Raw genomic sequence first — 27,449 nt, forward strand, 5'->3', positions numbered from 1 at the left:
AGGAAGGTTTGGAAAATTAGCAGACTATTTTGTTTTTACTTAAGACTTACATACCAACAATTGTGAGTGGGAGGTATCAAAAAATGTACAGATTTGAAAATAAAAGTACCTACCTATACGAGTTCTTGAAACTCATTTCTGTTGTTTTAATATTAAAGTGTTATTATTATTCCTTAAAGTAAGAAATTCTTACGTTTAGTAGCATGCATGCTAAGTAGACTCAAGGAGAGACCAGTCGACTGTAAATCCGATCATATATTTATATATTTGCCTTTTGTTTATTGCAAGCATAAAAGAAAAGACGAAAGTCAATAACTAGACTTCGCGGTGATAGCTTTAACCCTTTATAAGTTAGTGGTTGAGACTGAGAGTTGGCGTCCACTGCTTCCTTGATAACCACCCTATTCCTGTAACCTATCACCTTCCTGAAAAAAATAACATATCACCTTTATTTGTGTACATTAACTTAAGGTTTAGTTGATAAATAAAATATACATAGGTATATTTAAGTATATTTCCGAATTATTTTTCTTATTTTCTGTCCACATATCTATGTAGAAACCTTTTACTTTACTCCTGGAGGAGAATGAGGTAATAGGAGTCAGCTATAATGTTCATCTTCACTCATTACAGCCAAATAGTGTAGGAAAATGAATTTAACAGTCCGCATAAACTCCATAAGTTAAGAATTAGCAACGCATTTGTTATAGGTATTCATTTGAGCTGAAATTTGGCATACTGAAGGGGCCCATTGATTACCAGTCCGCCGGACGATATCGGCCTGTTAGTTAAAAGCAAAATTTGACAGTTCCGAACAACTGACAGGCTGACGTCGTCCGGCTTGGTAATCTGTGGGCCTCGGGTGACAATTCAATGTTATGTTATGACATCATAGGTGGCCTAAACACGTTATATCACGGTTGTATAAAATACATTTATACTTCCTATCCAAATCCAAGACAACAATATAATTTACTGAGCAGCAGTACATGGAATCATGCCGTCCTTGTCACATATTTTAGAGATATAATATTTAAAAAACAAGTTCGCACTGTCCCTCTCACTCGCTACGCTATCATCCCCCGCCATCCCACTCCGACACCGCTCCTCAGATACCCGTCATTACATGTTTTTGTGTTAGTCCGAGTCACACGTATTTTCGCCAAAATAGTGTTCCTCTAAATATCTGTGTGTGTGTTTCGATTGATGAAGTTAGGGTGAGTAATTTTAAAATGTCTATTGAGCGCTGAATGATAATAATTATAGAATTAAAAGATTATTTGTACTGCCGGCCGCCGCCGTACCCCCGAGCGAAAAATGAATGTTTTTTCGGCACGGCAAGTCTAGTCTCGTTTACAATTCTTGACATGGCTGGTATACTTTAATTTGTAATCGTATTTTCATTTAGCGTGATAAACTCATTACCTAAGAAATCAACTAAGTACGTAATCTTTGCGTTCGTACGAAATCACTTGTTACAACTACCTTATTTTTAGAATAAAATAAGTACGGAGCGGTTGTGGTCTTTATTGATTTCAAAAAAGCTTTTGATACCTTGGGCCACAACCAGCTGCTTCAGGCAATGGAAGAGTGTGGAATCACTGGACCACTCCATGGGTGGCTCCGTGCATACCTCGAAGGTCGAACCCTGCGCACGGCCGTGGGAGGCGAGTGCGGCGCGCCCGCGCACGTCTCCTGCGGCGTGCCGACCGGCTCGGTAACCGGGCCCGTTGGGTACATAGTTCATGTTAACAGTATGTGTAATGTTGTCAAAAACTGTAGTGTTTACATGTATGCAGATGACACCTGCCTAATATATGCGGATAAAGACCTAGACCTAATAGAAAACAGAATACAGGAAGATCTAACTAACATAATTAAATGGTCACATGATAATGGCATTATTATTAACATTGCTAAAACTAAATGTATGTGCATACGGTCGCCTTACACTAGAGGTAGGTACAGGCCGCCGCGCATTGTGGGGCACAGTTTTGACCAGTGTTGCCAGATGGTCACAAAAGTCACATTTTTCGTGACTTTTCGCCTTCTCGTGTGACATGTGCGTGACTTACGATCTTGAGGCAATTTTTGTGACTTTTTATTAAGCTAGTCGAATTTTGGACAAGTTTAGTTCTGCAATTTGTATTATTTAGGAACGCGGTGAACGCACCCAAGTTGACACTTGCACTGACACCTTGACGTTACATCCACCATCATGTTTATTATAATAGTCGTGGCAAGATGAGACTTGTTACCTTGACATGACGGTGTCATTTAGTTTGATAGTAGTAGTTTTTTTTAGTGTATGATTCATTTATTTTAGCCTCATATCTCGAATATCTGTACGAATAGCATTATAATTACTTCGGACAAAAGTTTTATCACAAGATTTTCTACAAATTTGGTTATGTTCATTTTTACTCTGCGATCAATACTTAAGGAGCTACAGGCTGTTAAAGTTAAATAAGAGATAAAAAATAGACGGTTTAAGAAAACGTCGTTTTTTCGTAATTGTTCATCAGAAAAGAAAAAAAGTTTAGGATAAGCAAGCTAAGCGACCTGCTGATATAATATAAAAAAAAAACCGGCCAAGAGCATGTCGGGCAATGCTCAGTGTAGGGTTCCGTAGTTACCCGTCCGTCAAAATAGACTATTTGCAAAAACTCAAAAACTGCTAAACAGATTAGGTTCGCTATATTTTTCCTTGAAAGTCTTTACTAAGTTTTACTATCACGATTTTTTAAATATTTTTTGGACCCATGGTTAAAATTCTAGGGGAACTAAAGTGGAAAACACAACTTTTTTCTTTCAGATCGATTATTTCCGAAAATATTAAATTGGTCAAAAATGGTCCTTAGAGACCCTTATTCATTTTAAAAGACCTATCCAAGACATCCCACACTATAGGGTTAAAGCGAAAAAAAAAATACATCCCTACTTAATGTAGGGGGCTGTCCATAAATTACGTCATCGATTTTTGACGATTTGTGACCCCCCCCCCCCCCTAAATTCATCCAAAAAACATGCTTCGAATGACCCCGTTTCCTCCTACGTCATGCTACCATCATCCGATGTCCAGACCCCCCCCCCCCTAATTTGTAATGACGTAATTTATGAATAGCCCCTAGGGGAGTCACCCTAAAAAAATATTTTTTCTAGTTTATATTTTACGACTTTGTCAGTGTAACAAATTTATATATTCATGCCAAATTTAATAATAGAAACTAGAAAAAAATATTTTTTTATGGTGGCTGCCCTACATTAAAGTGGGGATGAATTTTTTTTCGCTTCCACCCTATAGTGTGGGATGTCGTTAGATAGGTCTTTTAAAACGAATACTGGTCTTCAAGAACCATTTTTTGATCAACTTAATATTTTCGGAAATAATCGATTTGAAAGAAAATAAGTTGTGTTTTCCCCTTCAGTTCCCCTATCTTTTGAACCATGGGTCCAAAAAATATGAAAAAAAATCATAAAAACAATACTTAGTAAAGACTTTCAAGGAAAAATATAGCGAACCTAATCGGTATAGCTGTTTTTGAGTTTTTGCGAATAGTCCATTTTGACAGACGGGTAACTACGGAACCCTACACTGAGCATGGCCCGACATGCTCTTGGCCGGTTTTTTTTTATATTTTATCAGCAGGTCACTTAGCTTGCTTACACCAAACTAATTTTTTTATTTATGATGAACAATTACGAAAAAAACGACGTTTTCTTAAATCGTTTATTTTTTATCTCTAATTTAACTTTAACAGCCTGAAGCTCCTAAAGTATTGATCGTAGAGTAAAAATAAACATAACCAAATTTGTAGGAAATTGTATGATAAAACTTTTGTCCGAAGTAATTATAATGCTATTTGTACATATATTCGAGATATGAGCAAAAATATGAAATAGGTACCTTTAACCCTCCCTGCACCCTCAGCACACCCCCTACCCTCGAGGACTTTTAGTATGTTTATCTGGACACCACAAGGTATACCTGTACCAATTTTCAAAACTACACGAATTATTTCCGCAGATTTTTCTAATTTGCTTGGGTTATTGACAATCTTAATTTTTTAACTTTCTCATTGATCCCCAAAAGTAGCCCCCATGCTTAAAATTCATTTGTTTACGTTACATGACTTGCATGTCCGTCTTTGGGTCACTAATTTACATATGTGTACCAAATTTCAGCTTAATTAGTCCAGTAGTTTCCGTGAAAATAGGCTGTGACAGACGGACGGACAGACAGACAAACAGACGCACGAGTGATCCTATAAGGGTTCCGTTTTTTCCTTTTGAAGAAAAATCATATAAGGTTAGTAGATTTTTTGTGAAATATATTATTTTCTGAATTTCTTCTAACAAAATCGATTTACCTACCCATACAATACAATAATATAAAAATGTGACTTGAGCAGCAAAAACGTGACTTTTAGGGAAACGAAACGTAACTTATGACTCCAGAGCCCTGGCAACACTGGTTTTGACTGCCTCCACAGTGCGCGGCCGGCAGGGGACGCGTGCGGCTGTGTCGAGCTCCAGGTGGTGGAACAATACAAGTACTTGGGCTTGCTTATAGATTATAAGTTCTCGTGGCAGCCACATGTAAATGGATTATGCAATAAATTAAGGGCAGTACTTGCAAAATTCCACCATCTGAAGTTCGTTTTGAATAGGGCTACTATGTATGCAGTCTACTATGCCCTAGTGGATTCGCTATTGTCGTATGGGCTGTTAAGCTACGGTCGTACATTTAAAACGTATCTAGACAAAATAAAGGCACTACAGATTAGATTCATGAAATTAATGGTTGACAAAAAAACTAAAATGTAAAAGTACTTCATATGAACAGCTCTTTTCAGAATGTAAAATTTTAACAGTTCATGAAAAAGTCACGTTATTTTTAGCCTTAGATCAAATGTGTAATGATGAGTTTAAAATACCTATTGTCAATCAAAGGTTAATAAGAAACAGAGATAGTAATAAATTGCTGGTACCTAGTTTTACGAATTATTATGGCCAGAGATGTAGGAAATATTTAGTCCCTAAGATCTATAACGAACTACCGTCGGATTTAAAGACCACAAGGATGACAAAACAAACATTTAAAAAGAAATTAAGTAGTTTTCTATTAAATAAGATAAAAGATCAAGTGCAACCTATGTAAACCATACACTAAGTTTTTTATATTGTACGCTCAGACCATAGAGTTGACCCCTTAACTTCATACCATAAATAAAAAGTATTTGTTTAAAAATGAACCTTAATAGCTATCAATAGTTTTCTAAATTGAAAATGCCATATTGGGCTACGCATGCGGTAAAGGGTTAAGTAGATAAGTTTAAGTTACATATAAATAAACTACCTAGTACTTGCATATTAAGCTAATTATAATAGGAGCCTCGTCTGCCAACAAACCGCTATGTGGTTTGGCAGAAGAATGTATTGTATCTTAATGTAAGTAAGCTTGTGAATAAACGCTTTATTTCTTTTTATATATTTTTTTTTTTTTTTTTTTTATAAATAAATCACAAAATGAACTTTAACCCAGTTATATGACTAATCCAAAATCTAAAGGTTATAGTAATATGTAGATATTACTTACATTTCATGTTTTGAATAAAAAATGGTACATTCATACTATGTAATGTTCGCTCAGTAAATTGTTTACGAATGCGAACACTATATTATTATATTATATTGACATGCTTTCGCCTACAGATTTTATATACTGTATACTAGTATACAAACCATATCTGAATTGAATAAACTTTATATAGGTATTTATACGTACTACGTAAACGTTTCAAGAAAACGGCCATGTCCGATCTACCCTACCGTGTAATAAAAAAGATAGGTAACAATATTTAATCCTTGCCGATTGGTAATAAGTGCTTATGAACGGTAGCAAATGTGTCTTTGTGCAAATATACATATTCTGTAACCAACTAGTTTAATTACCATCTTATGAAGATACCTACAGGTACCTACATTTATATGTAAAATGAAAAATTTCATTAAATACACAATCTACAAGATACTTGAAGAATAGTTTGACCGACTGTTTAAAGTGTTTAATGCCAGTAACCGATGTATACAACCAGCACGCGCTATGCGTGCTCCGATACCGACATAGTGAATGGATCGTAAGGATTAAAACGGATTAGGTACTTCCTTTAATCGCACATCGCGGTATCGTCGAGTCTTGGGTCCAGTCGGTGTGGTCGCCTCCCTTTGCTCATCAGTTAATCTCCTGCTTTGTGATAACTAGACATTCTTGATTGACAGTATTAAGTACCAATGCTATAATATGCTAAACATCACATAGCCAGTTATTAGTTACTTTCTACAATAGTACCTACTCTATAACGGAGGCGTACCAAGTGTGAAAAAGTTTATCTTTGTACGTGTAAACCTCATGAATGTGCTTACATATTTTTTTTTATACACTTGCACATTATCAACTCAATGTAATTTTAGAATGAAATAAATCATGGACAGAATATAGGTACTTGATTAGTGTAATATTATGGACTACGTCCAATAATAATACTGCGCTAGTACAATAGCGCCGAGGATCGTTAACCCATGCGTAAATCGTATCGGAAATATAAGTAAAACCTTCTAATGACAACTGGGATTCAGAATTTGGTAGTTTAAGTAGAGTGAGTACTTTACAAGCTTAGGTATACTATGCAACAAGATGATCATCAAACAGGTAGGTACTCGGTATTAAACGTGTTACCAAATAAAAGTAAATGACAAAAGGAGAGTTTATAATATTGCACATTAATTAACACGTATAAATTAAAATTCATATCACATAAATATTTAGTTAAAAACGAGATGTCGAGACAAAATTTATCCCACTTTAATAGTGAAAAGGCTATCATTACTCCACAATCATTGTGTTGAGAGCTCCGCCTTCACAGCGTTGAGGTTATATTTGCCCCACTTTCATAGTGAAGAGGCTATCTTTACTCTACGTTAATCGTGTCGAGAACTCCGCTTCAAGAGCGTTGAGGGTAAATTTGCCCCACTTTAATAGTGAAGAGGCCATCATTACTCCACAATATTTGTGTCGAGAGCTCCGCTTTAACAGCGTTGAGGCTAAATTTGCCCCACTTTAATAGTGAAGTGGCTATCTTTACTCCACATTAATTGTGTCGAGAACTCCGCTTTAACAGCGTTGAGGGTAACTTTGCCCCACTTTAATAGTGAAGAGGCCATCATTACTCCACAATAATTGTGTCGAGAGCTCCGCTTTAACAGCGTTGAGGCAAAATTTGCCCCACTTTAATAGTGAAGTGGCTATCTTTACTCCACATTAATTGTGTTGAAAACTCCGCTTTAACAGCGCTGAGGGTAACTTTGCCCCACTTTAATAGTGAGGAGGCTATATTTACTCCACAGTAATTGTGTCGAGAGCTCCGCTTTCACAGCGTCGAGGTTAAATTTGCCCCGCATTAATAGTGACGAGGCTATCTTTACTCCACATTTATTGTGTTGAAGATTTATGATGATTATTGCGTAATATCAAAAACTACATAATAATGATTGACTCGCTCTTCGATTGCTTCGTTCATTTGGCTCATCGGTCGCTTCGCTCTTCGGTCGCTTCGCTCTTCGGACGCTACGCTCTTCAGCCGCTTCGCTCTTCGATCACTTCGTTCTTCAGTCACTTCGTTCTTCGGTCTTTACGCTCTTCGGTATGTTTGGTCTGCAGACGCTTTGCTCGTTGTAAACTAAGTCAAAGATATATAACGTTGCTCCACTGTAACAGTGTTGATGCCAATGTAATGTACTTGTCATAGTCTGTATCCAGATCTTTATGTTGACTCCACTTTAATAGTGATGATGTGGCTTTACGTATGTGAAATACAGAGGAGATTTTAGTTATGTTGAAGTAATTTAATTGGTATTAATGCAGCCTAAAATCCTGTTAACAAAATGTACACAAACAATGCTGTATGACGAGTGAACAATATATGGAAAGAGATATATGTAACCCTTTAAACGATTTTGCATTTAATATTTGACCTGCAGTCAAATATATACCATCTCAACGAGCCCGATTTACCTACTCGTAACAAATCCAGTACGATTTGCTTAATACTGGTTATCTCGGCTCTAGACTTCAGGGGACCGTCGTCGCCGCAACTAACAAGGGCTGCGCCGTGGTTGATGCATACATCCCACGACGCGAAATCAACGCTGGAAACCTCAGCTGAAAACCAATATGCACAATTGTACAACCATGCAACCAGAGTTTAATGCTGTAACCTGTTACATGAATCGCTTTCGCTAAATAGCTAGATTGACAATCGCAATAAAGGATTGATATCCTTAAACAATAATAAAATTAAATATTGCCATTAATTTAAATCCTCTAGGTTGTCATATTGTCTTGCTGTACAGTTATAATAGGGTATTTTCCTACTTTTTTTTGAACTGTCAAAACGGTTTGCTAATAATATGGAATTTATATAAAACATTTACATCGTGACGTCACGGTCAACTCACCTAATTTTTATATTTCTATCCGATTTATTAAATAGAACATATTATTGTTGGTTGTGTAGGTATCACAAGAATACTGTGCACGCTGCACAGTCTTATTGTAACGTTAAAAAATGTTACTATAAGTTACTCCTTGAAAGTTAAATTTCAAGTAAAAGCCTTATATTTCGTCCACAAATATAATATCATAATTTAACACCTACCTACACTACAATCTACCAAAGTTTACTTACCACTTGTATCACGTGTAGTCGTCATCGTCAGATACGTAAGATACGTAAAGAAAGACGACTTATTTATTAATAAAGGTAGTCTATCTATATATATTATTTAGCTATTTACATATTGTTTGAGAATGTGACTGTCTCATTTCAATCAAGGACAGAGAGAATCATACTATCTTTGTCTTACACTAGTACTAGTACCCAAAAGAAAAGGATGAGTATAGTTTTCCTGGTTGTTACTGACTGACAAATTGGTTTGACCAACTATATAAATCTATATTTTAAAGCTGAATTATAATTGAAAATTCGAAAAATGATAAGTTTCAAAACAACACCTACAGGATTTTCTGCTAGTCGTTGTCCGGACTTAGTCTAAAAGTATAGAAACTTGATTTCAATGACAACCTTGCAATGAAGAAAAATCTCCTTTACCCACATCTATAAGCTGTGTATATAGAAGAGGGTATTTATTGTTGTATTGAATATTCATTGCAAAGTGTCATAAAGTTATATTTTATTGTCAATACTTAAAAAGACACGCATTCATAGTTAAATCATAACGCATAAAATAATTACATCCAGTGAGTGGTTGGAAAAATCTAAATGATACAAAACGGCTTATTTATAAGTATAGTGTCTGACAGAAAACACACATCCTCAACCGTTGAAGTTATTATAATCTTGAAAATTAAAACATTGTGTACTCGTATTTTAATGAAATTGAAATATCAATAATTATAATTGGTGCAATATTGATTCAGAGCTAACTAAAGATTGAACACACCTTTCAATGGCGTCATGGTTTAAGTACATAAGCAATGGCAAAATTACATTTAAACAACTTACCAATAGGTATTACAATGTAACCAAAGAAAGTTTTATACCTACTTTTTTGTTTTTTACTTTCACCACAAAGGAATATTGATTAAAGTAATTTAAGAATAATAATTTAAGTTAATTAATGACGCCCATCATTATAATATAATATTATTATGATATATATATCTACATAAAATTACATTTGTAGGTAGATACATAATTACAAATTTTTGGTATAAATTAATATGTACCTCCTATGAGACACGTTGTTCTCTTCAGCTGAAATCAGTAATATCAGTAACGGTATACGTAACTTACTGATTTTATATCGATATTTCATTTTATTTTCGCATCTGTATTTAGATACAAGGCTCTGAACATCTGCTCAGTAAATTATAAAAAAAAAAAAAAAAAAATCGTTTATTAAAAGAAAGAAGATAAAATTACATAACTAGCTCAGTGATCCCACACTAGGCTAGGCCTGTGTCGTGGTGACCGCTCTACAGAATTACCAAGTACATGAACTTTTGGGGTATCCTCTAAACTAAAGTGCTTAGGTATATACATTGTATGCGAAGAAAAAGAAAAAAGAAATGCTAAATGAAATGCATGCAAAAAACTAAGACATACTATTACTAACTAATACAATTTTATATTATATTTACAATTTCAAGTGTGTACTAGAAAGTCGTGATGTGTGTCATGTGTGTGTGAGTATGATGTGAAGTGTTTGAGTCTGATGTGATTTAGGACCTGTATGAGCGAGCCTGAAAAAAGTGATTGTACTATGTGTAGAATTTAGACAACTCGTTTTACCATTTGCTCAGTTTCATGGTAGTTTAGACTATTTAACCAGTTGAAAAGTTTTCTCTTGGCTTCGGACAGGGATGCGCTCTTAATGTCACAATATTTTGTGACCACATTATATATATATGGATGGAAGTGACTGGGGAAACGTTTTCCAAAAATGGTATTGGTGCTCGGAACAGGAACTTTGTACACTCTTCTGGTTAACAGGTATGGATAATTTTGTGAAGCAATGGTGTTTCGATGTACCATGAGAGTAACCCTTTGAAACATAAGTTGCCGAACTGACAATACCTTCCACTCTTTATACAGAGAAGCAGTTGAGAATCGCCGAGGCTTTCTAAGCATTACTTTTAAGATAAAACGTTGAGCTCTTTCTAAGGCTATAAGGTACGAGCTAGCAGCTCCTCCCCAAACCGTGATACAGTACGCGACCACTGGTTGGCAAATGGCTGTGTATACTAATTTAAGTATATCTTTACCGGCAGCGTTTCTAAGCAGTTTCATAATATATATCAGCTTTCTAACCCTAGCGGACACGGCATTTATGTGGGCTTTAAAATTAAGTTTTTCGTCAAGGGTAACGCCTAAGTATTTTATTGTGCGGCAGTTATTGACACTATTGTTATTCGTACTCCCCGGGCCACTAGATGAGGGGTCTGTCGTTAATTTGATTTCAGGGCGGTGGCTTGGACGTGAAGCTGCAGTCTTATGAAAACAAAGATATTTGGTTTTTGAGAAATTTAAAGTAAGTAAATTATTTGCAAGCCAGTTAGTTACTTTAGCGAGCCCCCTCTCGGTAGCAGTGAAACATTTTTCCCAAGACGATTCGTGAAAGATGAGGGCAGTGTCGTCTGCATAACAGATAATTTCGGCGCCTATGAAAATGTCTGTTAAATCATTGATATAAATCAAAAATAGCGTTGGACCGAGAATGCTTCCCTGTGGAACTCCAAAAGGAATATTTTTCTGAGCACTGACCAAGGCACCCAACCTTAAACATTGGCTACGATTTGTTAGATAGCTTTTAAACCAATTGAGTGCCGTACCTCTAATACCCGACAATTCGAGCTTCCTGAGCAAAATTGGAATCGAAACTGAATCGAATGCCTTGGCCAGGTCCAAGAAGACTCCAATGCACGCGTCACCTTTATCCAAATAGTTAGAAACAAGTCGAGTAAGCGTCGAGACAGCATCCTCAGTCGAGTTCCCATGCCGAAAACCGAACTGCCTAGAAGAAAGCATATTCTCTGATTCAAGAAATTTAACTAATTGATTATTAACGATTTTTTCAAAGATTTTGGACACGCTTCCTAAGAGACTAATCGGGCGATAATTACCTGGGCAGTCTTTAGAGCCGCCTTTATGGATGGGAATGACCGCAGCCACCTTCCAGTGATCCGGAAAGCAGCCAGTCGATAGGCTTAAGTTAAAAATGAAAGTCAGTGGCATAATTATATAATCCTTGATGTGCTTTAGTAGACTATTGTTAATATTATCAAGTCCAGGTGCGCTGTCCGATTTAAGATTCCTAATCAGACTCTCTACCTCAGCCTCATCAGTAGGGCCCATGAAGAATGAATTCACCGGGGTTCTCTTAACGGTTACATTAGCCGCCAGGTTGCATTCTGTAGTTTTAAGCCGATTTAGGGTTTTACTAGCTAAATTGTGTCCTATCGAGGTGAAATACTTGTTTGAGTAGTTAAGAGAATCTTCCGCATTTGGCTTAATTAATGCAAGCTCAGAGGAGTGGTTTTGCTGCTGATGAGTAAACGTTATATCTTTAATCGTACTCCACAGTTTCTTGGGGTTGTTTGTATTATCAGCTATTCTTTTACGGTCATATTCATCCTTAACTTTACGTATTAGGCCTATGTAAAAATTCCTATATCTGGTATAAGTTAACTTGGATAGGTCACAGGTTTGATTTCTACGGTATTCTGAATGTAATTTATCTTTATGCTTAGAGCATCTAATAAGTCCTGGAGTCATCCAAGGTTTAAGAGCATGATTAGATCGCCTTATAATTTTAGCGGTTGTATGTCTCTTAACTATAGGAGTTAAAATATCAGAAAAAGCTTGTGCTGCTTCCGTTGCAGACGTCTTAGTGATAACATTATACCAGGATTCTTGACTAAGGTCCGTTTTTATAGCTTCAAAATTTAAAATATTTTTTGTCTTAGTGATTTTTGATATTTTAGTTTTGTCACAGGATCTAATACCCAGCATGACTATGTCGTGATCAGTAATATCGGATGCACATACTACCGATTTCAAGGCAAATTTCGATCTTACAAAAATATGATCGAGGCAAGCATTTTTCCTAGTTGGCTTATCTATTGCTGCAGTTAGTCCCAAGCTTGCCATGACACTGAGGTACTCAGATGTGTCCGGTTCTTCATTAATTATATTAATATTTATGTCACCGGCAATAACAAAACAGGAAGGTTTCTTAATGGACGATATCATGCTTTCAAGAGAGTTTAAAAAGGGGTATATATTACTAAAAGAGGGAGATCTATAAATGCCTAATAAAGAAAAATGATCTGGGATACCAACGAAAAGGCAGTCGCAGTCCTGCATCACAGGTTCGGTGACAGTAGCATTTAACTCTTGTTTTACATATGCAACCACTCCACCTGCCTGGTTATTAGTTCTCATGGTTCGGTAGGAAATGTAGCCATCTATCTGCCCCACCTGCGAACCTTCCCTCAGCCAGCACTCTGTCAAGATAATTACATCAAATTTGATATTTATTCTTTTAAACGTTACCAGGAACTGATCAAAGTTATGTTGCAGACTCCTAATGTTAAGAGACAGTATTTTACTGGAATAGACATGAGAAATAACATTGTTACAAAGCTCTGGAGCTTCCACGGCATGACAATTATATTGTTGTCTTGGATTTGGATAGGAAGTATAATTAATAATCAAACGAACTTACCTGTGAAGTTTGATTACAATTATACGAGTATCCAAATCCAAGACAACAAAGTCCCGCCCCCCAACCCCGAAAATTAAAATAAAATAGTCTCCGTGCATAACACAAAAAGATTCACTCTAAAATAATGACGGGTATCTGAGGAGCGGTGTCGGAGTGGGATGGCGGGGGATGATAGCGTAGCGAGTGAGAGGGACAGTGCGAACTTGTTTTTTAAATATTATATCTCTAAAATGTGTGACAAGGACGGCATGATTCCATGTACTGCTGCTCAGTAAATTATATTGTTGTCTTGGATTTGGATACTCGTATAATTGTAATCAAACTTCACAGGTAAGTTCGTTTGATTATTAAGTATAATAAAATGTAACATCTGGTATGTAAATAATCGAAGCGGAAGCGGTGGTGGCCGAGTGGATATGACGCCCGACTTTCAATCCGGAGGTCGCGGGTTCAAATCCTGGCTCGTGCCAATGAGTTTTTCGGAACTTATGTACGAATTATCATTTGATATTTACCACTAGCTTTTCGGTGAAGGAAAACTTCGTGACGAAACCTGCATACATCTGCGAAGAAATTCAAAGGTGTATGTGAAGTCCCCAATCCGCATTGGGCTAGCGTGGGGACTATAGCCCAAGCCCTCTGGCGCATGAGAGGAGGCCTGTGCCCAGCAGTGGGACGTATATAGGCTGAATTTTTTTTTTTTTTTTATGTAGTAAATAATCACAGTGTTAGGTTGTACTATGCCATATCGCCGTATTTTAATGTGTGAAATTAATAAAAAAATTGTGTGGAGTATTTTCATAACTGACCTAGCCATGATGACAATTGTTAGCAGAAAACGAAACAAAACACTACGATAAACGTAGACTTTATATGGAACCTAAATATCAAACCAGGTGCTAATTTTGAACGATACCAGTATACGGAAAAAAGATTATCATTATCAACTGCATGCTAGATCTGACATATGATATTACATTTATAAATAATGCCTTAATGGTTAAGTTTAGTTTCGGATGGCAGCTGCCGCAGCTTTAAGGTAACGTTTCTGCGAAATTACTGCTACAACCGTTGGCACTGCAAAATTACTACTACAAGTACTACAACCAATACAGGCAATGTCATCAAGAAAATTTACAAATACAGCACCCGCGTGCCAATGCGACCCCAATGTAACTACTACTATAGGGGAAGGTGCAATGGACACTTGTAGGGAAAATAAACAGTTAGAGATACTTACAGATATTAAAAACTAAATGAAATGATAAAACTAATTCATAAATAACATTAACTTAAATCATTTACGTAGAAAGACTTTTCTCATACGGTTTCTCTTACCACGAGAAAAATAATGTATGTTTCCCTTATCCCACCTGACCTTATTAACAACGTTGACATTGATTTTGACATTTCCTACCGCATTAAATGTCGGTGCACCAGCAAAATCGATGATGTCCTGAATAATTGTCATTTTCTACAGAAGCAATGTCGTCGGCAGTAATGCTGCATAGCAAAGCTGCAGTTTCAATTTAACGCTGGTGCAGTCTTAATCGTAATACAACCTTGAGACTGGTTAAGAAACTAATAGTGATTGAAGCATTTTATTTTTCATCCAAACAAATCTGCATATTTTTGTCAAAACTCTAAAATTCACACGTTAGTGGCAATTATGACAAGAGATAAACGCCTCTTAGGGTTCCATGCCAAAAAAAGTAAAAAGGAACGTTTATGATCTCATTGTCCTAGTGCCTGGCCGTTTATCACATCGCTAATAAATATCTCGGGAACTACTTACGTTACTCTATCAAACTGAAATTTGGAATAACAAGGCTAACCGAATCAATTACAAATAGATGCATATTTTCCTTATTAGACAGTTAATACATAATATCAAGGAGGTGCCCGAAATATATAAATATAAAGTTGTTTGTAACTTTGACACCCACCCGCTATCATCAGTTACCCGTGAACAAGATACATGTAACTGCGTCGAAATATCGGGAGCTCGAAAACAAGACAAAAGGTAATCACGGTTCATATCCCGGTCGCGAATTTACAAAAGCTATACTATTTCAGTCACGACTCAGATTTTAATAGGAGAGCTTTTGTTTATGCATATTACTTGACAATATCTATACCGTTTCGGTAAAAAGTAGTCACTGAAATGGATTAGCTTTTTGCATACATATTTTCAAATATTATTCACGCCAAAACCTAGTCGAGTTTAGTAAGTTCAGGCACGTTTGAATGTGATATCTAAATTTTAATAATACTCATTTACTCAAATGGTTTAGATTTAGTCGCGATATATTTAAACATTAATGCTCTCACAATACCTAGTCGAGCGGAGTCTCGCCGTCATTATTCAATATTATTCATCGAGTATTATTTGTACGACACTAAAGTTCACTGAATATTGATTTCAACAATTATTTTTTTACTAAATTACTTTTCATCTAGTATTCATGTAAATTGCCAAAAAAGTAGTTTAGGTTAGTTTGATCTGCAACCATCAAGAAAACGAAATGTTGCTGGAAAAGTGGGTTAGGTTAGGTTAGAACTGCGACCCCCAAGAAAACGAACTGTTACCAAAAATGTGGGTTAGGTTAAGTTAGAACTGCGACCCTCAAGAAAATGAACTATTGCCAGAAAAGTGGCTTAGGTTAGGTTAGAACTGCAACCCCCAGGAAACTGAACTGTTGCCAGAAAAGTCGTTCTATGTAAAAAAAAAAGTCGGTTCGCTGTTTGGTCGCAGTTCACCTAACACGCTCTTCCTAGCTTCGCTCGTCGTCGCACCTATCTTGACTCAGTGAACTCTCTCAAATGACTAGACGATATCGTATTAATAAATATCTAGCAAGTTTAATGATTTGACCAAAGAAATGTACTCCAAAACGTTGTACACATAGTAATAATCTACTTAAGAGCGCTCTTACAAGAAAAGTCGAAATAATGCAAAATTGATGATACTAGTCGACGAAATTAAGGACTTTGCGCTCATTATTAGAAACAATGAGTGCTTGTTCCAGTAAAAGCGTCTTCTTATCTTTATAAATATCGTTGTAAATATTAGAAAAAGGACTTATTAAATTAGTAATGATTTTTTTTCTGATGGTCGTTTCCGAAAAACCCCGTGAAGCACTGAATGGCGAGCTCTTATTTGGAAATGTTGAGAATTTTACTATGCTAAACCTGGCTATTTTGTATTACTAATACCCTGTACTTTAGGCATATCAAACTATATTTTTCCTACATACCTTTGAGAAAGAGAAAATCAAAGTAAAACGAACTCGATTTTCTCTCCGAAACAAGTGTCAATTCCTACGAAAATCTACTTAATATCGAAGTCATTTTCATACTCAAGCAATCTGCAACGTTTGCTTATACTGTTGGTATACATTAGTGTTTATGAAATTCTACTATAATTTTTTGGCAATTTTTTGAAAACTACTCTATATTACCGATGACGCGCGCTGCGCCAGCTCAGTGCCGCGGCAGAGCTTGTAGAGGCAGGACGTGTGTCGGTCGGCTCCGCACATTTTCAACGGCGACGACGAGGTTTTTTATCATTGTGTGCGGCGGGCGCCGTGTAAAACGCTATACTGTGTGCGTGTAAACCGCAACGAGAGACTTTGATCCTAGCACTGTTTTTATAGTATTATAATTTATAATGGTACAGTTTAATAAACTACCGGACAGGATTAAAAATATTTGAAACGACCTGACATTCTATATGTATTTATTTGACTCAAGATAGTACTCAGGGTCTGATGATGGAGCCGGAAGGTGGTCACCGGTACCAATCAACCATGCAACTAAACCACTTCGTGTTTAGGCTCGTTTTATTCATCTCAACAAGATCTTTGACACAAGATAGTACTCAGGGTCTGATGATGGAGCCGGAAGGTGGTCACCGGTACCAATCAACCATGCAACTAAACCACTTCGTGTTTGGGCTCGTTTGATTCGGCTCAACAAGATCTTTGACTTAAGATAGTACTCAGGGTCTGATGATGCAGCCGGAAGGTGGTCACCAGTACCAATCAACAATGCAACTAAACCACTTCGTGTTTAGGCTCGTTTTATTCGTCTCAACAAGATCTTTGACTTAAGATAGTACTCAGGGTCTGATGATGGAGCCGGAAGGTGGTCACCGGTACCAATCAACCATGCAACTAAACCACTTCGTGTTTGGGCTCATTTGATTCGTCTCAACAAGATCTTTGGCACAAGATAATACTCAGGGTCTGATGATGGAGCCGGAAGGTGGTCACCGGTACCAATCAACCATGCAACTAAACCACTTCGTGTTTAGGCTCGTTTGATTCATCTCAACAAGATCTTTGACACAAGATAGTACTCAGGGTCTGATGATGGAGCCGGAAGGTGGTCACCGGTACCAATCAACCATGCTACTAAACCACTTCGTGTTTGGGCTCGTTTGATTCGGCTCAACAAGATCTTTGACACAAGGTAGTACTGAGGGTCTGATGATGGATCCGGAAGGTGGTCACCGGTACCAATCAACCATGCAACTAAACCACTTCGTGTTTGGCTTCGCTCGATTCGTCGCAACAAGATCTTTGACACAAGTTAGTACTCAGGGTCTGATGATGGAGCTGGACTGTGGCCACGGGTACCAGTCTACCATGTAACTGAACCACTTCGTGTTTGGGCTCGTTTGATTCGTCGCAATAAGATGTTTGACATAAGATACTACTCAGGGTCTGATGATGGAGCTGATGATGATAGACAGGTACCCGTCGCCACCTTCGCGCTCCATCGTCAGACCCTGAGTACTACCTTGTGTCAAAGATCTTGTTGAGATGAATAAAACGTGCCTAAACACGAAGTGGTTTAGTTGAATGGTTGATTGGTACCGGTGACCACCTTCCGGCTCCAACGTCAGACCCTGAGTACTATCTTGTGTCAAAGATCTTGTTGAAACGAATAAAACGAGCCTAAACACGAAGTGGTTTAGTTGCATGGTTGATTGGTACCGGTGACCACCTTCCAGCTCCATCATCAGACTCTGAGTATCACCTAGTGTCAAAGATCTTGTTGAGACGAATCAAACGATCCTAAACACGATGTGGTTTAGTTGCATGGTTGATTGGTAATGGTACCTTCCAGCTCCATTATCAGACCCTGAGTACTGTCTTGTGTCAAAGATCTTGTTGAGACGAATCAAACGAGCCCAAACACGAAGTTGTTTAGTTACATGATAGACTGGTACCCGTGGCCACCTTCCAGCTCCATCATCAGACCCTGTGTATCTTCAGTGTCAAAGATCTTGTTGAGACGAATCAAACGAGCCTAATCATGTTACTACATGGTTGATTGGTATCCGTGACCACCTTAATCATCATCAGATCCTCAGTACCAGTTCGTTTTTAAACCCTCGTTGATACAAACTTTACAACCTATAGGTACCAAATGCAATGACGAAACATGTAAATAAGCGAGTAGGTACCTATAATTTCTTTCGAATATTACTCGATGGCGATTACCTTCATAAGTACGAGTATGGGGCTATTCATAAATTACGTCGTTTCAAATGGGAGGAGTGGGGGGGGGGGGGTCTGGACATCGGATGATGGTAACATGACGTAGGAGGAAACAGATTCATCCGAAGCTTGATTTTTGGATGATTTGAGGGGGGGGGGGGGGGGGTCAAAAATCGTCAAAAATAGATGACGTAATTTATGAACAGCCCCTATGTACATTTGCACTGCATTTAGTATTTTCGTACTTACCAAATAACAGTTTTAGAACTTTAAAAGTTAAGTACAGTTAGTGTTGTTATGGTTGATTTCAATATGCTTCGCGAAGGATCAAGAATGTTTAATCCATCATTGTAGTGCGAGTGTGGTAGAAGGGATCGGCATACTGAGCTCGCACGGCCTGCCGCAGCGCGTAAAATACCTAAACTCGCTCAACGCCGAAATGTAATAGCGCTCTTAACAATAATTCTATAAAGTAAAACGTTGTCATGATGAAAATTTGGCGAATGTTGGTTGCCAAAGTAAATCATCTGCGAAAAGTTGTTTGGCAAGTGAAATTCGGACAATAAAACTTCGGAGAAAAGGCAGAACACCGTAGTAAATCTTGGTCCTTAAATAAATCATCTACTTCGTTATGTACCAATGTATTATAAAATACAGTCGACTTATAATTGTATTACGATTTCACATTAAACATGTCCTAATAAGAAATCTCAACTGATATAGTTCTTAAATGAAAAAAAAAATAGGCATTTTTAAGTAATTAGCACGAACGGTAATTATTACAATACAATCGGAGTCATTACTAAAATATTATTCAAGTTTAGATCGCAACAAATTAGCATTTGTAGCAATAATATCCATATTAATTTAGCCAACAAAGTCTATACGATTTCAGTAAATTTCTGTACTGTACTGGATTAGGGTTTGGTCAAGTTTTGTCCAAACAAAAGCTAATCCAGTTCAGTTCGCATCTGGACCTTATCAGTATTGGCTTTGTAAATTCGCATCCCGGTCGATATAAGTCTACCTAACCTATTTAAGTGAAACTAACCGTGAATCATTCAAAACTGTTTATATACAGTGCAGGGATGTTGCGGATGCAGATTTTTTGACATCCGCGGATGTGGATGCGGATATTTAAAGCCTCACATCCGTGGACGCGGATGCGGATGTCAAGAGTTGGTACTTAAAAAACGTCAAATAATACATTATTAGCTTTTATTATTAAAAAAAAAAACAAAACGTTTAGTATTTGAGCAAGAATATAGGTGCGTTTTATTTAATAAACAGTAACTTGGCAGACTTTTCGGGATCTAGACGATTTCGTTATATATAATCAGGCCTATTCGGATTTCGAGATAATCACAAGATCTTGAGACGATTTAGAAATCAACTAGATCTACATTAGATATCGACTTTCAAGAGGACCTCCAGAATCTCGGAAACGTCCAATTTGACGTATCTATCTTACAAATATCTTTAAATTATCCGTATCGTAACTTGTTGAAGTCTAGTAGAAATCTAATTCATTTTCCGAATCGAGCCGAATGACGAAATTACCTAGCACTTACGCCGCCGGCGCCGCTGCTTATACGTTCCTGTTACCGGCTTGGTCGACATCCGCATCATGCGGATGCTCCGCATCGATTTTATGCGGAATTGATAGTAAAATAAAGTTAATGTTAGATTTAACGATCATTTTTATTTTTAAGACCAAATGTTTGTTAGAGAAATTTTATCCTGAATAATAATACTATCGATTAGTATAATAAAATAGGGAGTGTTTGTTTTTTTAATTTTAGTTGGTTCGAGTCCCGGGCGAGGCAAGCGAGTTTTAGAAAATCTTTGAATGCAGTTTCTTTTTCTTTTTACAAATAAAGGAATGTCTCCTTTAAGTAAAATGAGCCAGCTTAAGGATTTAAGGTAGTTTCCCTCCAGGGCCTGACTTATCTTTCCACACTGTATATATAAACAAGAATTGCTCCTTTAAAGGTATTAGATAATCATATCTGGGAGATTAAACGAAATGAAGATTAGATATGTTTTCGTGTAACAATTTAATATAAAAACAATAATTTTGCATTAATCCCCTTTTATTCTTGTTTAGTGGGATAATAGAGACAGCTGGGACAGGTATGGTTCAAAGTTATAGTTGCATGAGAAAATTGAAAATTTGTACGGAACCATCGGCGCGTGAGTCAAGTGAACTCGCACTTGACCGGATGTTTTTGTCAGGTGGAATAGTATATATACTATTTTCCGAATAGTCAGGGTCATTGTTAGACAAGCAACTCTTACGATTATTGATATTTAATAAAATGGCATACATCCAGTAGGTAAGTATTATTGCTAACAACATACACGTTACTAAATACACATATGGCCTCCTAGCCTAATCGGTAGTGACCTTGCCTACGAAGCTGGAGGTCCCGAGTTTGGACCACGATAAGGGCATTTATGTATATTTACGTTTGTTCCTGAGTTATGGATGATTCCTATCCTAAGTAGGTATATAACTACCTATTTATACATAATGATAATATCGTCGTTTAGTACTTACAATTTCACAACGCAAGCCTAACAATTGGTTTCAACTTAAGTAATTAACAAATTAAAACTAAGTTTTTTCTCCACTGATGGCCATTACCTATGGCGCCATTTATTTTAAAACTAACAGTAATTAATGAAACGCAACGTGAAACTTAAGCAGTTCTATGAGTCTTGTTTATGGTAAAAAGTTTTGGTGTTGTTTGTTGTAAAATGTTTAAAAACTAAACTAAATACTTATTTTACAAAATTTGTGGTGTGGTGTGGGTCTCATTATTGGGACCACGTCCATAGGGGTGTTTACTATTAGCTACTACTATAGTTATAGTTACTATAGTTTCTTCTTACAGAAGTCTACAAATTACAGAAATGGCACCTAATTTGAAAGACAAGGATTTTCTACAAGCAGACAAGAAAATACAGGAACGGCTAAAGCCGAAGGCAGTGAAGCGGGAATACACTATATTGTACCATGTGGTACTACTCCTCGCATATCTACACATCGCAGCACTGTACGGAGTGTACTTGCTATTTACTTCCGCTAAATGGGCCACTGTAGTATTCAGTACGTTGAGTAATATTATAGTACTCCAGCTTTGCGGTGTCGGGAATCGTGCAGCATTTCGTTTACCTTGCCTTGTTTTGATGATAACGAGAAACGCGCCACTATATTTTTTTAATGTAAGGTCCTAACATAATAAAATAAGAACGAAGAAGAAGATATAATATATTCATTCATATTTAAAACCTGCATTCTGACGAAGACAAATTGTCTCTTCTACCATTATCTTTTCTTTATCTGGTTATGTGTTTTTAATTTAGTGTTAGGTGTATATTTTGTATTTTTATTTGGCTGCTATTTAACTGATCACCAGATTTAGTAAAATTTAATACCAAAAAAATATATTTTACCACCCTAAAATAATAAATGATCACCAAAATCATAACACCATTTTAATGTGAAATGATTACCAATTTTATTACATTTTACTATCCTATTAAAGGAAATGACACCAAATTAATCATTATTAACCCAAAAATAGTAAATGATTACCAAATTTCAAACCCCATTTTAACGTGAAATGATAACCAAATTTTTACATCTTGCTATCCTATTAAGGAAAAGGACACCAAAATAATCATTGTAAACCCAAAAATAGTAAATTACCACCAAAACTGTAACCACATTTTAATTAAAAATGTGCAAATATTTAATATATCGTTATCCTATTAAATTAATTATTCCACTTCGTCACCTTTTTCTAGTAGCATTTTATTTTTGTAACAGTCGCAGTTCTAACCTAACCTAACCCACTTTTCTAGTAGCATTTCGTTTCTGTAAGGGTCGCAGTTCAAACCTAACCTAACCCACTCTTCTAGTAGCATTTCTTTTCTGCAAGGGTCGCAGTTCAAACCTAACCTAACCCACTTTTCTAGTAGCATTTCCTTTCTGTATGGGTCCCAGTTCAAACCTAACCTAACCCACTTTTCTAGTAGCATTTCTTTTCTGTAAGGGTCGCAGTTCAAACCTAACCTAACCCACTTTTCTAGTAGCATTTCTTTTCTATAAGGGTCGCAGTTCAAACCTAACCTAACCCACTTTTCTAGTAGCACTTCGTTTCTGTAAGGGCCGCAGTTCAAACCTAACCTAACCCACTTTTCTAGTAGCATTTAGTTTCTATAAGAGTCGCAGTTCCAACCTAACCTAACCCACTTTTCTAGTAGCATTTCGTTTCTGTATGGGTCGCAGTTGAAACCTAACCTAACCCATTTTTCTAGTAGCATTTCGGTTCTGTGAGGATCGCAGTTCTAACCTAATCTAACCCACTTTTATAGTAGCATTTCGTTTCTGTAAAGGTCACAGTTCAAACCTAACCTAACCTACTTTTCTAGTACTATTTCGTTTCTGTAAGTGTCGCAGTGCTAACCTAACCTAACCCACTTAACTGATAGCAGTTCAAACTGATAGCAGTTTAACCTACTTTTCTAGTAGCATAACGAAATGCTACTAGAAAAGTAGGTTAGGTTAGGTAGGTATACGGTGCGGGGTACGGAGGGTTGAGCGGGAGGGGCCAGTAATTTTGGCATCAGTTTACTTTATTTGGTAATACGTATACATTTTTTGGTAATCATAGTGGTTTATTTAGGTGAAAATATCGCATTAATTTGGTCTTCAAGATTTGGTGATCATTAATGATTTTTGGTGATCATTCAATATATTTGGTATTTGAATACAATTTGAAGTGCAGTCGCAATTAAAACGGTGGTACTTTTGTATTTTTAGGCCTTATTTTTTTGGTGTTCATTATTTTTTTTTTGGTAAGCATGATTTTTTTATTTAGGGTACCAAAGTATTTTTTGGTGGTCATTATATTTGTAGCCTATTTTATTGTAGTTTTTAACATGTGTTATTTTGACATTAAAGACATTGATATAGAAATCTGCAGCTACCATCAGCAACCAAATACTGTATTATTATTTATCTATTTTCAGATACTTTGATCTTCGTAACCGGAAGTTATGGTATCTCGGCGGGCGTGCACCGGCTCTGGTCCCACCGCGCCTATAAGGCCAAGATGCCGCTGCAGATTATGCTGATGCTGATGCATACAATGACTGGCCAGACCACCGTCATCAACTGGGCTAGGGATCACAGGTATACGATTATTAACTAGATGGTTGCATTGTGCGCGGGGCCCTCGGGCCCCGCGGTGTGCGTGTTATTGTTTTCTTGTAGTTTGTGCTGTTGTTATGTAGTAGTTTGTTTACCAAAGGGAAAAAGTAATGAAGTACTTTTACTAGAATGAAAAGATCCGCATGCGAGCACTTCATTCCCGCAGCTGGGCCTTCGGGTCCGTGGCGTTCACGACAAAAAAGTGCGATTTACGGCAATTGATGATGATGGAATTTCCTTTTGAAGAGTTGCTCCTTTTAACTCACAGATTGATTTAGGAAGTTAAAATTCCCCTTAAGTCAAAATTTTGCATCAAAAATTCGAATGGCTCCCCTTCCCAAATCAATCTGTAAGTCAAAAGGAGTAATTCTACAAAAGGAAATTCCATCATCATCATTTGCCGCATAATTAAGTGAACACCAGGGACTAGAACTCGTAAGGGACGCTCCGGGCCTTCGGACCTACGCGGAGCTCGGCCTTCGGCCTTCGCTGTGCTTTGAAGCTCAGTTTCGAGGTGTAAAGGCTCTCCAATGTAAAATAGAATATATGTTTCGCGTCAGGACTATTAAGCTAACAGTCTTTATAAGCTAATGCTACTGAATACATTACTAGTATGTATCCAATAAATATAATCCGTTATATACCTATGTTTAATTAAGATTGGTTGGACAGAGTGCACCACAAGTACTGCGACACTGATGCCGATCCATACAGCTCAGTGAAAGGACTATTTTTCTCACACATTGGCTGGTTATTGGTAAAGAGACACCCGGAATGCCTTCAAAAGGGAAAAGAAATAGACATATCGGATCTACTGCAAAATCCGGTATTACGGTTTCAGAAGAAGTAAGTATGAGTATTCCACCAGATAGTTACTTAAGTAATGCGTTTTATTTATAAGTATCTACGACAAACATACAACTTTAGTAGGTATTCACATAATGAAAGATCATCATTCATCAACGTAAAATCGGCTTGGTAGCATTTTCTAGTCGGTAGTACCTCTGCTTGCGAAGCAGGAGGTCCCGGGTTCGAATCCTAGTAAGGGCATTTATTTGAGTATTTATCACAGATATTTCTTCCTGAGTTATGGATATTTTCTATGTATTTAAGTATTTATCTATTAAGTAAGTATATAGTCATATCGTCTTCAAGTACTTACAATACAAGCCTTATTGAGCTTACTTACTGTTGGACTAAATCGATTTGAGCACATTTGAGTAAGATTGTCCCATAATAATATTTATGTATTATTATTTATTTATAACTATTTAAACAGTAGCGCATGTACCTATTCGACATTAAGTTGGAATGCTCCTAATGGTTAATGTTTTGCCCCGTATTAATCTGTGTGATGTGCCATTTTTAATTAATTTCCGTGTCTGTTTATACCATTTCAATAGACTCTAATAGTATTATTTAAATTTACAGATTAGGTACTTATACGATAATTTTACGTTGACTTGGAATCTGTCAACTCTCGAAAATGAGCGTTTCTTTTATTTTTTGCCAGTTTTATATATTGTGACCTTTTTTTGCCACTTTTGTGTTATTTCTACTCAGAATCACGAGCTCTTTCAATCGTAATGGGATAAAAAAATGTCCCAGAGTTTTTTTCCTATTGTGTTACCATATCCCCATATACTTTGTATGGCGGTAACAAAAAGGAAAGTTTGAAAAGGCACCAAGAATATTTAATAAAATATAAATGTATTTACTCAATAAAAGAGTTCCTAGAAGCTCCTTAACAATTTAAACTAGGCTTGACTATTATTATTATTTGACGTAGAAATAATTATTTCACTACCTAAATTATTATTAATTTGTATACTTTTATTGAATGATATTATTGTTTACTTGTGACTTCTATGATTTATATTTTTGATGTTACTTATAATTTAAGGTACATAATCATAACTTGCATGCAGTTTAGGTAAAACTCACCATTTCTATGCCTATTCAGGCAGGATGTGCTGATCAAAATTGTGTTATTACATCTTTACTAATGTACCACATTCAAAGAAATAAATAAATGATTGATTGATTGATTGATTGAAAAATGTATGGAAATTTTAGGTACAACACCTTTTTTCTCCTATAAGGATGAAAAGGGCTCGCGATCCTGACTAGAAATAACACAAAAGTGGCAAAAAAGGTCGCAATATATAAAAATGGCAAAAAATAAAAGAAACGCTCAAATAATCTAATTTTATTTTTGTTCCAGATTCTATGCAATCCTGAATCCTTTGATGGTGTTCATACTCCCGACACTGATACCAATGTGCTTCTGGAATGAATCCCTATCCAACGCGTTCCACGTTCATCTCGTCATAATCATGCTCGGCGCCAATGTTACTTTTTGTCTCAATAGCATCGCGCACGCGTACGGCAATAAACCCTACGACAAAAATATATCGGCTACAAAAATTGTACCCTTGTCGTTTATGTCATCCGGAGAGGGATATCACAACTTCCACCACGCTTTTCCATTTGACTACCGATCCTCTGAATTTGGAAATGATTATATAAATTTTTCAACTCATTTTATAGATTTCTTTGCGCGGATCGGTTGGGCTTATGATTTGAAATACACGACCCCTGATATGATTGCGAAAAGAGTGAGTAGAACCGGGGACGGAACTCATCATCGGGGCGAGTAAAGGGAGGTTCGAAAAATTTACCGGCTTAGGTTTTTTATATGATAGGCATACACATATATACATTCTAACGATACTGTTTGGGAGGTATCCGTAAACGTACAAATTTAGAAGAAAAAAGGGTTTCGTATGGAACGTGTATTTTCGTTGTTTTAATAGTTAATTGTTACTATTTTTCGTTAAAGTTAATTGTTTTTCTGTTTAGCAGTAGGTATCAGCGTGTGAAGAATCAATAAGAGAGAGGTTGGGCTGGGGTCTACCGCAAATCTGATCTTCTGTATTCATCTTTGTTACTTGATTACTGCAAGAACAAAAGATTTAGACGAATTAACTCACCATTATACTTTTAGCTCTAACCAGAGTGAGATGACATCCGCTGCTCCTTTTGTGTTTTTTACTATACATAGTATGAATTATCTTTATCTCAAATGATTTATTCGGGCTCGGGTGCTAATCCGTTAAACAAAAGCCTTTGTTTCTTTTAAGAGCTGTCTACAGCACGTGCCAAAGCAACTATGTCGTTTAAAAAGCAACTATCCTGATAGTATTAAGGTTCAAATTCATATGACAGCTAGTTCAGAGAACAAAACGTGTTATCTTTGAATGGGCTGTTTCATGAATTTGAACCATATAATTAGATTGGTAAATTTGCTTTTTAAACTAACTTATTCCCGTTACTTATGTCGGGGCTATTAGCAGTTAAAGCAGTGTATAACCACTGCATAAAGGAAACAATACCTTTTGTTTAACAGATTA

At 36.6% G+C, this 27,449-nt stretch overlaps 1 protein-coding gene across 1 annotated transcript; it reads left to right on the top strand.

The window, feature by feature from the left end:
- The first annotated feature begins 21,731 nt into the window (after positions 1-21,731).
- Positions 21,732-26,696, top strand: LOC134796946 (acyl-CoA Delta(11) desaturase-like). Its single transcript, XM_063769140.1, has 4 exons — positions 21,732-21,927; positions 23,856-24,018; positions 24,709-24,882; positions 26,261-26,696. Exons 1-4 carry the CDS (start codon positions 21,732-21,734, stop codon positions 26,694-26,696), a joined length of 969 nt encoding a protein of 322 aa, XP_063625210.1.
- The last annotated feature ends 753 nt before the right edge of the window (positions 26,697-27,449 follow it).

This window comes from Cydia splendana, chromosome 14 (genome assembly GCF_910591565.1).
Source record: "Cydia splendana chromosome 14, ilCydSple1.2, whole genome shotgun sequence".
In the NCBI taxonomy this organism is placed as follows: domain Eukaryota; kingdom Metazoa; phylum Arthropoda; class Insecta; order Lepidoptera; family Tortricidae; genus Cydia; species Cydia splendana.

Bases quoted from the DNA above. Each gene is read 5' to 3' on its own strand.
- LOC134796946 (XM_063769140.1), top strand. From the start codon at position 21,732: ATGGCACCTAATTTGAAAGACAAGGATTTTCTACAAGCAGACAAGAAA. The intron at 21,928-23,855 runs GTACGTTGAGTA...ATCTATTTTCAG, and splicing joins ATGGGCCACTGTAGTATTCA to ATACTTTGATCTTCGTAACC. The intron at 24,019-24,708 runs GTATACGATTAT...TTGGTTGGACAG, and splicing joins AACTGGGCTAGGGATCACAG to AGTGCACCACAAGTACTGCG.